We start from the raw sequence: 13,014 nt of genomic DNA, 5'->3' as shown, positions 1-13,014 counted from the left end.
GGGGTTTCACCCTCTTCTCGCACCACGTAGCGGAGTAGCCTCTTAGCGATGCAGCGATCGCTATCAGGAGCGTGCACATTTGCCGCGGCGCAGCTGCACGCATGCGCATCGCTTCCCTCTTCGACGCTCATGTCTTGCGCTTGCTCGTCCCTAATGGTGCAACGACGCGGCCTCCGCAATTTGCACCAGTACCCGCACGCACGCTACAAGAGTCTGGTAAAGGACTGCCACCGCTTTGCGCGTAACTGGTGGCTGACGGCGGGCAACAACTACGAGCTTGTTTCCGAGGTCGGCCACGAGCGCGAGGCTACGGAGAATTTTGCGGTTTTGCGCGACGACAGCGACAACGACGCTTATGTCATGTCCACAAACCGCCTCGAAGACCTGCCACCGGCGGAGCGGCTCAACGTGCTGGTGGCGCTCATGACGGAACGGTGGAAGGTGAAGGACAACAATCGCGGATATGACAAAGCCAAGATGCTGCTCAAGGCGCTCGAATGCTTCAGCGAGATGCGCCTCTCCGGTCAGATAAAGGTCTTTGACGAACTGCCAGAACCAGACCAGGACACCTTCCTGCAGTACGTCGAGGGCTGCGCGCAGTTTGCCCAGGGATGCTCGCACTCACACCCCGACGCCGTGGCGATGGTGCTGCGTGCTGCCGAGATATGTGACGAGATGCGCTGTGTGGATAAGAGAGAAGAAATGACGCACGTTGCGGAGGTGATGGCGCAGCGCCTGGATCGGGCGTGCGCCTCCGCGCGGCCTCTCGAGACAACGGCGCAGCTGAGGCCTCCGTCCATCACAGAGATTCACAGTGGCCTGCGAATGAAGCAGATGAGGGAGCTGCGAGATCGCTTCAAGGGCAAGCCGTGGGTACTCGAGCCGACGAAGCGCCTCGAATACTTTTACGGACCTCGCAGTCGAAAGATTTTTCACAAACCGATGCGGCAGGACGACATCCATCGCAACTTGCTCGCCATCCCCCATCGCCCGGAAACGCGGTCATGGAATCAGTAGCCCGCGACTGCCGTTTCTTGGTTGGGCCTCGTGTCACAGTCGAACTGTTTGCTTGTTCTGAATTATATCCCCCGAACTACCGCACCTATAACTGCCACTGCCGCAAAGCAACCAAACACTCCTGCTCTCTTGCACCCCTCTGTGCAGGTACACGAATGCGGCGAAACGGGAGGGACTTGCGAAGGAGCATGCTCAACAAGTCAACAGGCAGGCCCACCACAGCAAAGAACTGCGACCCGTCGAGAGTACCGCCTCAAGACGAAGGGGTGAGCACCGCGAGCGTGTGCCCCTTCTCTTTCCGTTCCCTTCACGGTCAAATGCAATCTTTTCATCATACCGGTGTCAACACATCTTCTGTTCTCGTCACATCTGCTCCGGCGACGCTCCCTGCACCACCACCGGCAGCGCACGGCCTCCGCTTATTCACGCCGGTACGGAGAACAGAGTGAGGTACGGTTGCGCCTCCTTTTTGGTGTTGTTGCTCCTGTTTAGTTCCCTCTCCGTGTCCCACATGTCTCACTACAACACGGGCATCGGCAACAATGTGCCGTCTCTTCTTGACATGTGCAGCGGTTTAACCGCCTTCTTGGTGGACTTCATTCAAGTTGTGCTTGGCCAAACGCAGACAAGTTTTCAGGCGGCGGCACCCGAGGACAGCGACCCTGGCGTGTACGACCCAGATACGCGAAGTTGGTCCGGCACGGATGGGCTACGGTACCGCGTTCCCCTCTTTCCGATCCCTAGCGAGCGTCACACGCGCGAGAAAGTGCGCAACGTGAAGATCTTGATGGACAACTGCCGCCACATCTGCATGTCGGACGAGCTGCCGGCGACCAAGGAAGAGAAGAGGTTCTGGGCCTCGTATCGGTTCATCCAGTACCAGCTGTTTCTGGCCCCTGCCTGCGTTGTGGCACCGCCCGTGTACGTCTTCTTTAAGATGTTCCATGACAAGCTACCACGCTTTCTCCGCGGCCGCACGATGCCCATCATGACTGGGCTCGCCGTCGCGGAAATGTGGGCGGAAGCGACCTACCCGAGCCACCAGCTACTATCGACGGCGCTGCGCGCCAAGACGCCCATTGGCGACGCGGCGCGAGCGGAGTGGACACGACTGCAGCCCATCGATATCCCCTTTTACATATTCAGCTCCTACCAATTCCAGCAGCTCTTCAACTCTGTACCGGAGGAGTATCTCTTTGGCGGGGATTTGGCCTCGCTCTGCGGTTGAGGTCTGACCTGAGGCGTGTCGGGCAGCAAAAAAAACAGACGCCACCCCGGAAGCGAGGTTTGTGTACGTATGGGGCGATGACGCGGATACACTTGCGGCGAACCTCGGCGTTGCCCGTCGTACTCTGGACGTTTGAGTGCGTGCCGGCGCACACGTGTTTCACGTCCGCGCGGACCCCCTCACACGGATGGTCGGAAGTCTGAGCAAGGCTCGCCATTTTCAGGTTGGTTGTCTACGTCGAACGTCGTCGGTGTGTCTGCCTGTCATTTTCGCACCCGTGCATGGCCCATTCGCCCTCCCGCTCTCTCTCTGCATAGGTATGCACGCGTGCACGGGGGTGAGGGGTTGGGGGAGGGGAGGGTTGAGAGGCGCAGAGACGCGGTCGCTTCTTACAAATTAAACGTGTACGCTAACCAGGGATGATGTTCCTGGCAACGAAGGCAAAGACAAGCAAATGAAATAGCTGGGCAGCATCATCGGTTTTTTTTTTGCATCTCCTTCCCCAACGCCGTCCCCCCTTGCGGTAGGTGGCCACAGTCCACGAATCCGGCAGTGCTCTGTTGAGCCGCCGGCCCTCGTAGACTTGTCATGCGCGCCACCGTATCGCTTGCGTCGGACTCCCTGTGAGTCGCTCTCTCGCGTCCTCGTGCCATCACTTGTCTCCACCAAACCCAATCACCCTGTTTCCTCGTCACGGAGAACATCACTAAAACGCACCGGCGACGCTCGCGTTTATGTGCAGTCTGTTTGTTTGTTTGGCAACGAGCAGAGCACACCCTTCTTCCTGAGCTCGAGTACATGATGGCGAGCAGCAGCCCAGAACTCCCCGTGACCGAAGCACGGGCCTCCATTGTGCGCATGATTCGCAAGAACCAAGCCGTGATTGTCGTTGGCGAGACCGGATCGGGCAAGACGACGCAGATTCCGCAGTACGTTTGGGACGATATCCTGAGTAAGCGTCCTGGTGCTGGCATCGTAGGGTGCACGCAGCCGCGCCGTGTCGCGGCCGTCAGCATCGCACGGCACGTCGCCCGGCAACGCGGCGGGAACGTCGGCGGCGAAGTGGCCTACGCTGTTCGCTTCGATGACACATGCACCAACGCCACACGCATCAAATTTCTCACGGACGGTATTCTGCTGCGTGAGATTCAGGCTGACCCTGTGCTGTCCAAGTATGGCTGCATCATCCTCGACGAGGCCCATGAGCGCACGTTGCACGGAGACGTGCTCTTTGGCCTGCTGAAGTCGATCGCACGTCAGCGCGACGACTCGCTGAAGATTGTGGTCATGTCCGCTACGCTGAACGCGGAGCACTTTTCGAAGTTTTGGTGGGATGCCCCAATTGGCGTCGTGCACGGCCGTATGTTTCCGGTGACCATCATGCACACGGTGGAGCCGCAGGCGGACTATGTCGAGGCAGCCATTAGCACCATCCTGCTGATCCACCAGACGGAGCCGGCCGGCGATGTTCTGTGTTTCCTGACGGGTCAGGAAGAAGTCGAGGACGCGAAGCGCATCTTGCTGGAGCGCATGAAGCTGCTGCCCAACGACGTGCCTGACTTCTCAGTTCTGACCCTGTACGCTGCGATGCCGTACGAGCAGCAACTGCTTGTCTTTGAGCCAAACATGAACGAGCAGCGCAAGGTGATCCTCGCCACCAACATCGCTGAGACATCCATCACGGTGGAGGGTATCCGCTACGTCGTGGACAGCGGCGTGGTGAAGGCAAAGTACTACAATAGCCATTCCGGGATGGAGATGCTGACAGAGGTGGACATTAGCCGCGCGCAGGCCACGCAGCGCACGGGGCGCGCCGGTCGCGTGGCAGCCGGCAAGTGCTACCGCCTCTACACCGCGAACGCGTTTGAGAACCTGAGCGAGAACACAATTCCAGAAATACGCCGAAGTAGTCTGCTCAGCGTTGTGCTTCAAATGAAAAGCCTCCACATCCACAATATCCTCGCGTTCGAGTTCATGGACATGCCTCGCCCGCGCGCCGTGGCGAAGGCGGAGGAGACGCTGATGCTGTTACAAGCCCTCGACAAGGCGGGCCACATCACGGCCCTGGGCGACCGCTTGACGGACTTTCCGATTGAGCCGATGCCAGCGATGGTTCTCTTGGCCGCCAAGGCCCTCGGCGTCGCCCGTGAGGCTGTTATCGTGATTGCCATGGCTAGCACTGACAACCTCTTTCTCACCTCGCGCGAGTTCAAGGAGGTTGCTGACCGCTGCCGTGCCGCCTTTGCCAAGTCCGCTGGCGATCACGCGACGCTCCTCAGCATCTACCAGGCGTACTGCCGCTCCCCGCGGGGCCAGCGCAAGGCATGGTGTGAATCCAACGCCATGAGCCACCGGCAGATGCTGAAGGTCGAGGACATCATTACGCAGCTGCAGAGCATTTTGGAAGAGAAGAGCGACAGCGAGCTACTCGCCAAGATTATCCCCGCGTCTCTGCGGTACCTCCGAGTGGGCAATGGTGGTGACTCCTCCACTCTGCCGCACAAGCGCCCCCGCGCCGAAAGCGGTGATGACACCAACGATCTGCTGGAGCGCTACGAAGAGCTGCGGCACGGTGGTGGTGGGGCGTCTAACGGGGCAACCGAGCGCACGAGGAAGCTGCTTGATGCAGAACTGCTCCGTCGTGCTCTCTGCTTCGGCTACTTCCTGAACGCAGCCTTTTACAACGCAAAACTCGGCATATACCAGACCATCGTGGGGCAGCTGCCGGTGCACATCCACCCCTCCAGCGTCCTCTTTACCCATCGCAGGAAACCTGCGCTGGTGATCTTTAACAGCGTCGTGCGTACCACGAAGCGGTACATGAAGGACGTGTCGGTGGTGCAGGAGGAGTGGCTGCAGGACGCCGCGCCAGACTTTCTAAGAGCAGCCTCGTAACGCACGCTCGGGGGGTCTGGAACACACGAAATATGCGCCCGCACGCGATCCGTGGGGGCAAACGTCAACAAGGTCTTGAAAGCCATGTTGCATGTTTGTCAGCGTCTGCGTCGCAAAGGTGCGGCATGCACGCACTGCATGTGCGCATCTGTGGCTGTGCTCTGCTCGTGTTGTTCCTCCATGTTTGTTTGTTTGTTTCGATTAACACGCGTCTAACACACTCGCAGAAAACATCGTCATTGCTCAAGGTGTCCGTTCGTTGCCACCGTCCATGAGTTCAGCGCCACTCGGCACCCCCCCCCTCCCTCACACCCTGTCGTCGTTGGAGGGTGAGCATAGCGCAGGGAGAAGGCGAGCAGGGAGAAGAAAGAGGTCACCTCAAGTACGCAGTGTGCACCCATCCAAACAACGGGCATAAGAAAAACAAGTTGAGGGCAGAAGCGTTGGCGCAGTCGCTAAAATAGAGCGTCCATAGTCCTTTTTCTGGCGTTGTGTGTCACGTGACACCCACGGAGACCGTGACGCGGTCATGGCATCTCTTGTGTATGTGTGTCTGTATGTGTACGTGAGAGAGCTGTAAAGCTCGTTGAGCGCGGTGGCGGGCCGATCACCATCATTGTCTGCAACCCTCGAATCCCATCCAGGCTCAGGTAGTGTCATCCATGCACGTCTCGTCTCCTTGTCGCGATCTGCGTCTCCTCTGCGTTTCCCTTTCCTTTCCCCCTTTTCCGCCGCACCTCTGCGCACGTGCCTTGTACGGTCCCAATCCTCACCGGGCAGGGTAGTTCCCCACTGCTCTTGGAGAAAAAGTCATCACCGCTGGCAAGGTTCCGTTGCGCAGGTTCTTGAAGCCTCTGTGCGGCGCTTGATCTGCACCTGTGCGGCCTGTGTGGCTGCATAGCCGCGACTGTGGAGAAAAAAAAGAAAGCGCTGCGTTGCTCACGCCAGCGAAGTGCCCTTCATTGATGTCTTTCTGGTGATGTGCGTGTCCTCGGAGCTCCCTTCTCTCTTCATCGTGGCTTCCTGTTGAACTTTGTCCCGACTTGGCCAACGTTGCTCCGACGAACCGCAGGCTCTCCGTGCGGGCTGACCCTCTCGCCTTATTCTGGTTTCCGTATTTTGCACTTCTTCCCTCCCCGTCGCGAGGAGCGTCATGGGACAGCGCGGGTCTCGGATGCCACCGGTGGTTACGTCGGCCAGCGACTCACCTCCCTCAAACCCGACGGAGCGATTATCGCTGGTTGCCCCAAGCGCCGCGGTCGTTGGTGCTGGTGTGGCCGGTGTACATGTCGCCTACGAGCTCGCCAAACTAGGTTTCAAGGTGACTGTCTTTGAACGTCGCGGCGATATCGCGGGAGGCGAGACCAGGTTCTCCCTTCCTTTTGTGGGCGTCGGACTGATCGAGCCGTCACTGGCTCGGACGGCATTCCGCACAGAAGTGCTGCGTGGCATGCTGTTCCCTACCGCCTGCCCGGATTTGATCGCCCGGGAACACCTCTTTAACACGCTGCTCAACCCAGTGGTGTACCGCTGGATGTGGGGTCGGCTTCGGTCCTGCTTCTCCGACTCCGAGGTGATGACCTACACAAACAACCTATCTTGTGTCAGTCACTCGGTCGTGTGCGAACTCGTGAGCAAGTACCCGCACCTGCATCAGCACGTGTTCGCGGGGCCGGTAACGGTTCTCAACGAGCGGAAAGAGGCCGCCGTGACAGCGCACGGGGAGCCTCTGATGGTCGACCCCGTTGGCTGGACCCGAGCGTTGGCAGAGGTGTGCAGGCGAGACTACGACGTACAGTTTGCCCTTGGTGAGCGCCTCGAGGACGCCGTCACCTACCTGAAGTACGACGTCGAATCCACCAGGAGCATTCGCGTGTCGAAGCCCGATCCTTTGCACCCCGAGCAGCGTCTTTTTGCCAGCGAAGGGTACGATGTGGTGGTCCTTGCAGCGGGCGCTAGCACGGGCACCATGACCCTACCGAACTCTCGCCTCCCGGTGCTGGGTCTCAGCGGGCTCTCGGCGGTGGTGCAGCAACCGAGCGGTGCCCTCAAAGATGCAATTTGGTCTCTCTTTCAGTGCAAGCCGCACCGATCCACAGCCGCCGCAGCGACTTCGTCTTCCCCGGAGGTATATGCCCCGTCCAGCCACGATGGTGTGACAGACTTCCTTGCGCGACCTGCCCCAGGCACACTGGCGCTACTCAGCAGTCACTGCAGTCTCTATGGCTACACGTGGCCCAGTAGCCTCATGTTCTCCGAAAATCGTGACGGCGGGCCCCCCAGCAGGTCATCGGCCGTCGCCTCCATGATGCAGTCAAAGGTGCTGCCAACACCGCAGGACGTTGTGCTGCAAGGGCTGCTCTCCCTGGACAGCACCTTCAAAACCAAAACCCACGCACTGGTGTCGCGGCAGCTCCATCGACTGGAGTCGTATTTGCGAGTCAAGTGCGGCTGGTCGGTCCCTCTCAGCTCGTCTTCTACGTCAGCCGGGGCCGGGTGCGGCAGCAACGTCGTCCGTGTGCGCGAGTACGTCCGAGCCTTCACCCCTGACGGTGTTCCTATCGTCGACCGCAACGGCAGCTCCTTCAACTGCTTTGTGTGCTGCGGCTTTGGCGACCACGCCATGGACTTGGCACCGGGGGCCGCAAAGGTTCTTGGCAAGCTTGTGGAGCATCAGGCACAGCAACTCCGCGAGGAGGACATCGAAAACGCAAAGACGTGGGGGCTGCTGACGTCGAAGCTGTCACCGAGCCGACGGACAGCAGTAGAGGAGGAGCTGCAGCTGCTCTTCAACGGCGCGGACCCAGATGAGGTGATAGGGAAGGGGTCAAGGAAACCGAGCGAGGCGTCGGCTCTGACTTTGCTGAGGTTCGAAGACAATCCGTACAGCACGAACCGATTCGTGAACATGGTGCGCAAAGAGGTGAAGATGGACAGTAGTCTGCCCACCTTGAGCCGCCTCTGTGCCCTTGAGGATGTCTTCCTGACTCATCTGGAGCCGCTCCGCCGCCGCTTTCACGCCAAGGCCACCGAGCTGGCTCTGCGGGAAAACACGCCGGACTGGCTACGCACCCTCGTGTTCTGCTTCATGTACGAGGAAGACGACGATCCGGTCGCGCAGGAGCGGAAAAAGCAGCACGTGCGAAACCTGCAAAGGCTCGCGAGTCAGTACGAGGCCCCAGTGCCCGATGCTAAGACAACGGACGATGGCGCCGAAGAGGTGTCCCTCACCCCCGCAGAGCAGAGCAAGCGCAAGCAGGCAGAGCTGGAGCGGCGCGCGCGCGAAGTCTTTGCCAAGAGGGTGTAATCGTGCGGGGTCTCTTTAGGTTGAGGCGCGTTGTGCGTTGATGGATGCAGAGAGTCGGCTACCGCCTCGTTTTCCTTGTCACATCACCTACACCAGATGAGCTGGCAGACGAATCGAATACCGTCGCCGCCTGGACCCGTTAGCTGGCGTGCTGTGCGCGACCCTTACCGAATCCGCCAAAGGGTACCCCGCTGTTTCAAATCGTGGAGCACACCCACGTTTACGCACGCATGCTCGTGCAACCCCGACTCAAGTCCGTGGGCGGGGGAACGAAGAACACAGAACCGAATGAATAATTCATTCCATGAAGAGGAACGCGGGAACGCCGAGCGACAGTTTGCCCATATGGAAGGGCAGCTGTGCCGGTTCAGGTGGAGGAGTTGTGCCGATCACGTGCGTGGAAGCAGCAATCAAGAAAAAAACGCAGGCATGTCAAGGAGGGGAAAGGACGCGTCATAATCGGTCTTGACAGATCGACAAGGCGATGACTGTGGCCCTGTCCCCTTCGACTCGCCTTTTTTTCTGGTTTCGCTGCATGCGCCACCGGCAAGCAGCGGCTTGCGCTGCACTTTATCGTATCACACTGCATCTCTCTTTGTTTCTTTTCATTATCATTGCATTGTCTCTCTCTCCCGTGCACCATCCGCCATCCATTGGAGGAAATCACTTGCACCCTTTGTGGGGCTCACTTACCCTCGCCTTTCCCCACCCCCCTCCTCCTCTCTGCGGACATTGGCCGCCACCACCACCACCAGCAGCAGCAGCACCTCAGCACTCCTGCAGTTCGTAAAACATATACGCAAAGCACACCCTTCGGATGCCGTGTTGCAGTCCTTCATCCCATGTCGCTCCGACGCGGCCGCTCGTTACGACAGCGCTGCTGCTACTAGTATGCGTGGTGGTCGCTGTGGTTGGGTGCGCGAGTGCCCGGAAACAGCTGCCGCTGAACACCCCCTATCCCCCCATAGTGCAGAATGCTTTGCGCTGCGACGTGTGCTCCTTCATTGTCGTGAACGCCCTCTACCAAGTAGAGGCGAAACGCGAGGAGCGGCAGAGGAAACGGCTGCAGGTGCGCGAGGACGACGTGCTGGAGGAGGTAGAGAATATGTGTATTCCTTTCAAGGACCAGGGCCAGTGGATTCGCCAAGTGGCTCTGCAAGTGGAAGAGGTGGCACCTTCAAGGAGAGACGCGGACAGGCCCGCTGCTGCAACGCCACGCTATCACATGAGCGTGGGGGTGGTGGACTACTACAGCAAGTGCGGCCGAATTTGCGAAACCGTAGCGGTGCTTTGTGAGGAGTGGATGGACAGCGGCTACATGGACGGCTTCTCCAGCCGCCTTGTAAAGGAAGCGAATGCTGGTCGTAACATCAGCGATGCGGCGCACCGCGACGCCGTCTTCGACAGTTTCTGCGCTCCATCCCCGCACTGCGAGAATCACGCGACCTTTGCGCGCAAGCTGGACGTGACCCTCATGAAAGACGCGGAGCTGCGAGAGTCGATCGACGCGGACAGGCCACAAGAGATCGAGACGGAGGAGCGAGAGATGGAGACGATGCTGCATCGCCTGACACGTGAGCAGGGCCAGTCCGCCGACGTCTTCTCGCGGGACGAGATCCGTCGAATGAAGGAAGCCTTTGTGACGGGGAACAAGGAGGATTTGCAGGCGGTCGATCCCACCGCCTTCGACCTCACAGACGATGAGTTCTCCACGCTGCAGGACTACATGCGTGGCGAGGATCGCAAACAACAGCAACAGCAGCGGCAGCGCCGGCCAAGTGCTCCGAGCGACGCCGATGATCTCTGAGGCACATAGGAACATGTGCGTGCACGTCTGCATCATGGAGCGTACCAGTGAGCTCATTCGCAACACGTGTTATCATCTCTTTCCTCGACCGAAGTAGAGCCTTGCATGTGTGAGCGTGCGCACATGGGGGTATGTTGTGCTCGGCTACAGTTGCTAAACAGAAGGAGAGGACACACATGAACCCACCCGGAAAAGGCACTCTACTCTCCCTCCACATTCAACCTGTGCATCATGTGGAGCAGTCTGCAAGAACAGCACGTCGACCCGATGAAGGACACGTAGATCCCCTGACGTTTGCGTTTGTCTTCAGGAGAGGCAGCCTTCACAACGGCGGTGCAGGGGCTGGGAAGACGACGGGCGTCTGTTACTCCGCATCTGTCGTCTGTGCGCCCTCCAATGGTCTCCTTACCCCCTCCTTTCTCTCCTATACGTACACACACACCGAATTCTCATTGTCTTCTCTCTCGCTCTCCTTACCGTCGCGTGCCGGTGATCACTCACGGTTTCCATGATCTATCTGCTATGGGAAGGCAGACACATCCTACTCGAAGGCCCCTGCCTCTTGGAGGGATATATATATTGCAGCGGAGTTGTAGCAACGCGCGCTCACTCCCCAGAAACACGCACACTTCTTCCCTTTTGCGCAGGTGTACGGATACTGTCACCAACACACTCGTTTTCGCGTTGCTGTCTGTATTCTCGTCAAGGTGTTCAGGTGACCGCTCTTATATCGTCCCAGTCACCATGACGGATGCTGCGGCGCGGGATGCATACACCGCCTATGGCGTGGATTTGATCCGTACAGCGGGGCTTCTTCTGCGAACGACACCCTCCACAATTTACCGCGCCTCGATTCTCTTTCAGCGCTTCGAGGCGTCCGTCGAGACGCACTTCCGCTCTCAGTACATCAGCGCACTCGACATGCCCGCTTATCGAAATGGTCTCAACGAGGATCTGAAGCGCGCCCAACTCGAGTTGCTGGCTGCCTCATCGCCGAACGGCAGTCCATCTATGACGGAGAAGACATGTGATGCTGCGAGCAAGCCTGCGTACCCTGCCGGCGTCGAGTATCTCGTGCCGAACCACGTGCAGCTCAAGATGCGTACCGGTCTCGTTCCTTTGGTCGACCTGCACGCCCCACTCGACTACTGCATTCATCACCTGTCGGACCATGAAGACATCATGTATCTCGTGGCGGCATGCCTGCTTATTGCTACCAAAATGGAGGACCCGTCAACGCGCATTCGCGCCGTGGTGAACATCTGCATGCGACTGAGCCTACGCCGCAGCGGAACACCTGTGAATGAGCAGTCCAAGCCCTCTCCTCCCCGTTATGAAGATTTCAAGGCTTGCGTGGTAGAGGCAGAGGAGGTTGTCCTGCACCAGCTTGGCTTTCAGACGTTTGTCGAGAGCCCCTACAAGTACGTGCTACTGTACTTGAATATCTTGGTAGAGCCTGCCCGTGACGACGCGCAGAGCGCCATCGGCGCCGTTAGGGGTGACCCTAGTGCTGGCGCGAACGGCACGACTCGTCCAAGCGTCACCGCCGCAGCAAAAGCCGCACGACCGCCTGCGGCTCTCACGCAGTGGATGATACGTGCGGTGCAGGTCGTGAACGACCTCCCGCGATGCCGCCGGCTCCTCGCTGTTCCTGCCGACGCGCTCGCCATCTACGCCATACAGCAATCGTGTCCGCCCGACCTCACTCTACCCAACAAGTGGTCCACGGCGTTTGGGGTGAGCGAGCGTCTTCTCAAGGCCATCTCGTATCGATACGGGGTATACAGCAGCAACAGTGCTGGAAATCGTCCTGCGACAGCCGCGTTGGCAGACGCGCGAGCACTTAGCACGGTTCCGCTGTACCGCACCGTTGCTGAGCGGGATCAGTATAACCTTGCCATGGAGCAACTCAAGGTGGCTCGAGAAACTGCCGCAGAGGCGAGCGCCAAGACCTCGCTTAGTGTATCGCCCGCTCCGCCACCGCCGTCGTCCTCCGGCGCCGCAGGGCCACTGCCGTCATCCTTTGCCAACCCGGCGAGCATCGAAGAACTGCGCGATCTGATTGGTGCCTCCCTCCCTTCCGACGCCGTCCATGACTCGTCGAGACGCCGTTCGCGTCACGACGACGACGAGAACATTCTTGTGCGGAAGTCGAAGCACGAAAAGCGCCACCACAGGCATCATACCGACGACGGAGAGCTGCGGCGGCGTCGCCATCACCGCAAGTGAGCCGGTCATCCATGAAGGCAGCCATACCAGCCCTAGACATGGCGCGCGCCTCCCGTGCCATTCCGCCCCACATGTGCCTCACCGCTCTGTACGTGTCTGTCTGTGTGTGCGTGCGTGTTGGTGTGTTCTGCAGAGTAGGGCACCCATGTGTGATGCGCCCTTTAAAAAAAAAGCGTGTGCTCTTCTTTGTTCAAGGTGTCCGTTCGCTGCCACGGTCCATGAGTTCAGCGCCACTCGGCACCCCCCCCCTCCTTCCTTTCCCCGCCGCCGCTCCTCCCATCATGCCAGGTCGCCACGGGGTGCATCCGCCTCGAGGTGGCACTCCGGCTTCCCCACGCCGAGTGGTGGTGGTGGGGTGGGGGGAGGGGTTCTGGACTGTGTGTGATGCCACCACGCACTGAGGGGTGCGTCCCCTCCCCCTTCCACCGTCTTCAGGGGGTCGAGAAGTATAGAGAAACGAAAGGGGGCGCGCCGCTGCATCATTGCAGCAGTGGGCGAACACACCTGCGTAGTTGTGTGTGTGTGTGTTGT

At 59.3% G+C, this 13,014-nt stretch overlaps 6 protein-coding genes across 6 annotated transcripts; all 6 read left to right on the top strand.

Moving 5' to 3' along the window:
• Nucleotides 1-48: 48 nt before the first annotated feature.
• Nucleotides 49-1,017, top strand: LMXM_36_5690 (conserved hypothetical protein; the record flags this gene model as incomplete). Its single annotated transcript, XM_003874878.1, has 1 exon — nucleotides 49-1,017. The coding sequence occupies one exon, from the start codon at nucleotides 49-51 to the stop codon at nucleotides 1,015-1,017; it is 969 nt and encodes a 322-aa protein (XP_003874927.1).
• Nucleotides 1,018-1,528: 511 nt separating this feature from the next.
• LMXM_36_5680 (conserved hypothetical protein) lies at nucleotides 1,529-2,245 on the top strand (the record flags this gene model as incomplete). The annotated part of the gene is made up of 1 exon (XM_003874877.1): nucleotides 1,529-2,245. One exon carries the CDS (start codon nucleotides 1,529-1,531, stop codon nucleotides 2,243-2,245), a length of 717 nt encoding a protein of 238 aa, XP_003874926.1.
• An 801-nt stretch (nucleotides 2,246-3,046) lies between these two features.
• Nucleotides 3,047-5,140, top strand: LMXM_36_5670 (putative RNA helicase; the record flags this gene model as incomplete). The annotated part of the gene is made up of 1 exon (XM_003874876.1): nucleotides 3,047-5,140. One exon carries the CDS (start codon nucleotides 3,047-3,049, stop codon nucleotides 5,138-5,140), a length of 2,094 nt encoding a protein of 697 aa, XP_003874925.1.
• Nucleotides 5,141-6,293: 1,153 nt separating this feature from the next.
• LMXM_36_5660 (conserved hypothetical protein) lies at nucleotides 6,294-8,447 on the top strand (the record flags this gene model as incomplete). The annotated part of the gene is made up of 1 exon (XM_003874875.1): nucleotides 6,294-8,447. The coding sequence occupies one exon, from the start codon at nucleotides 6,294-6,296 to the stop codon at nucleotides 8,445-8,447; it is 2,154 nt and encodes a 717-aa protein (XP_003874924.1).
• Nucleotides 8,448-9,264: 817 nt separating this feature from the next.
• On the top strand, nucleotides 9,265-10,254 carry LMXM_36_5650 (conserved hypothetical protein; the record flags this gene model as incomplete). Its single annotated transcript, XM_003874874.1, has 1 exon — nucleotides 9,265-10,254. One exon carries the CDS (start codon nucleotides 9,265-9,267, stop codon nucleotides 10,252-10,254), a length of 990 nt encoding a protein of 329 aa, XP_003874923.1.
• A 744-nt stretch (nucleotides 10,255-10,998) lies between these two features.
• On the top strand, nucleotides 10,999-12,483 carry LMXM_36_5640 (conserved hypothetical protein; the record flags this gene model as incomplete). The annotated part of the gene is made up of 1 exon (XM_003874873.1): nucleotides 10,999-12,483. One exon carries the CDS (start codon nucleotides 10,999-11,001, stop codon nucleotides 12,481-12,483), a length of 1,485 nt encoding a protein of 494 aa, XP_003874922.1.
• Between the last annotated feature and the right edge of the window lie 531 nt (nucleotides 12,484-13,014).

This window comes from Leishmania mexicana, chromosome 20 (genome assembly GCF_000234665.1).
Source record: "Leishmania mexicana MHOM/GT/2001/U1103 complete genome, chromosome 20".
NCBI classification, from domain to species: Eukaryota; Euglenozoa; class Kinetoplastea; order Trypanosomatida; family Trypanosomatidae; genus Leishmania; species Leishmania mexicana.
Note: the sequence above shows the minus strand (reverse complement) of the source record. Positions and strands in the feature narration are given on the sequence as shown.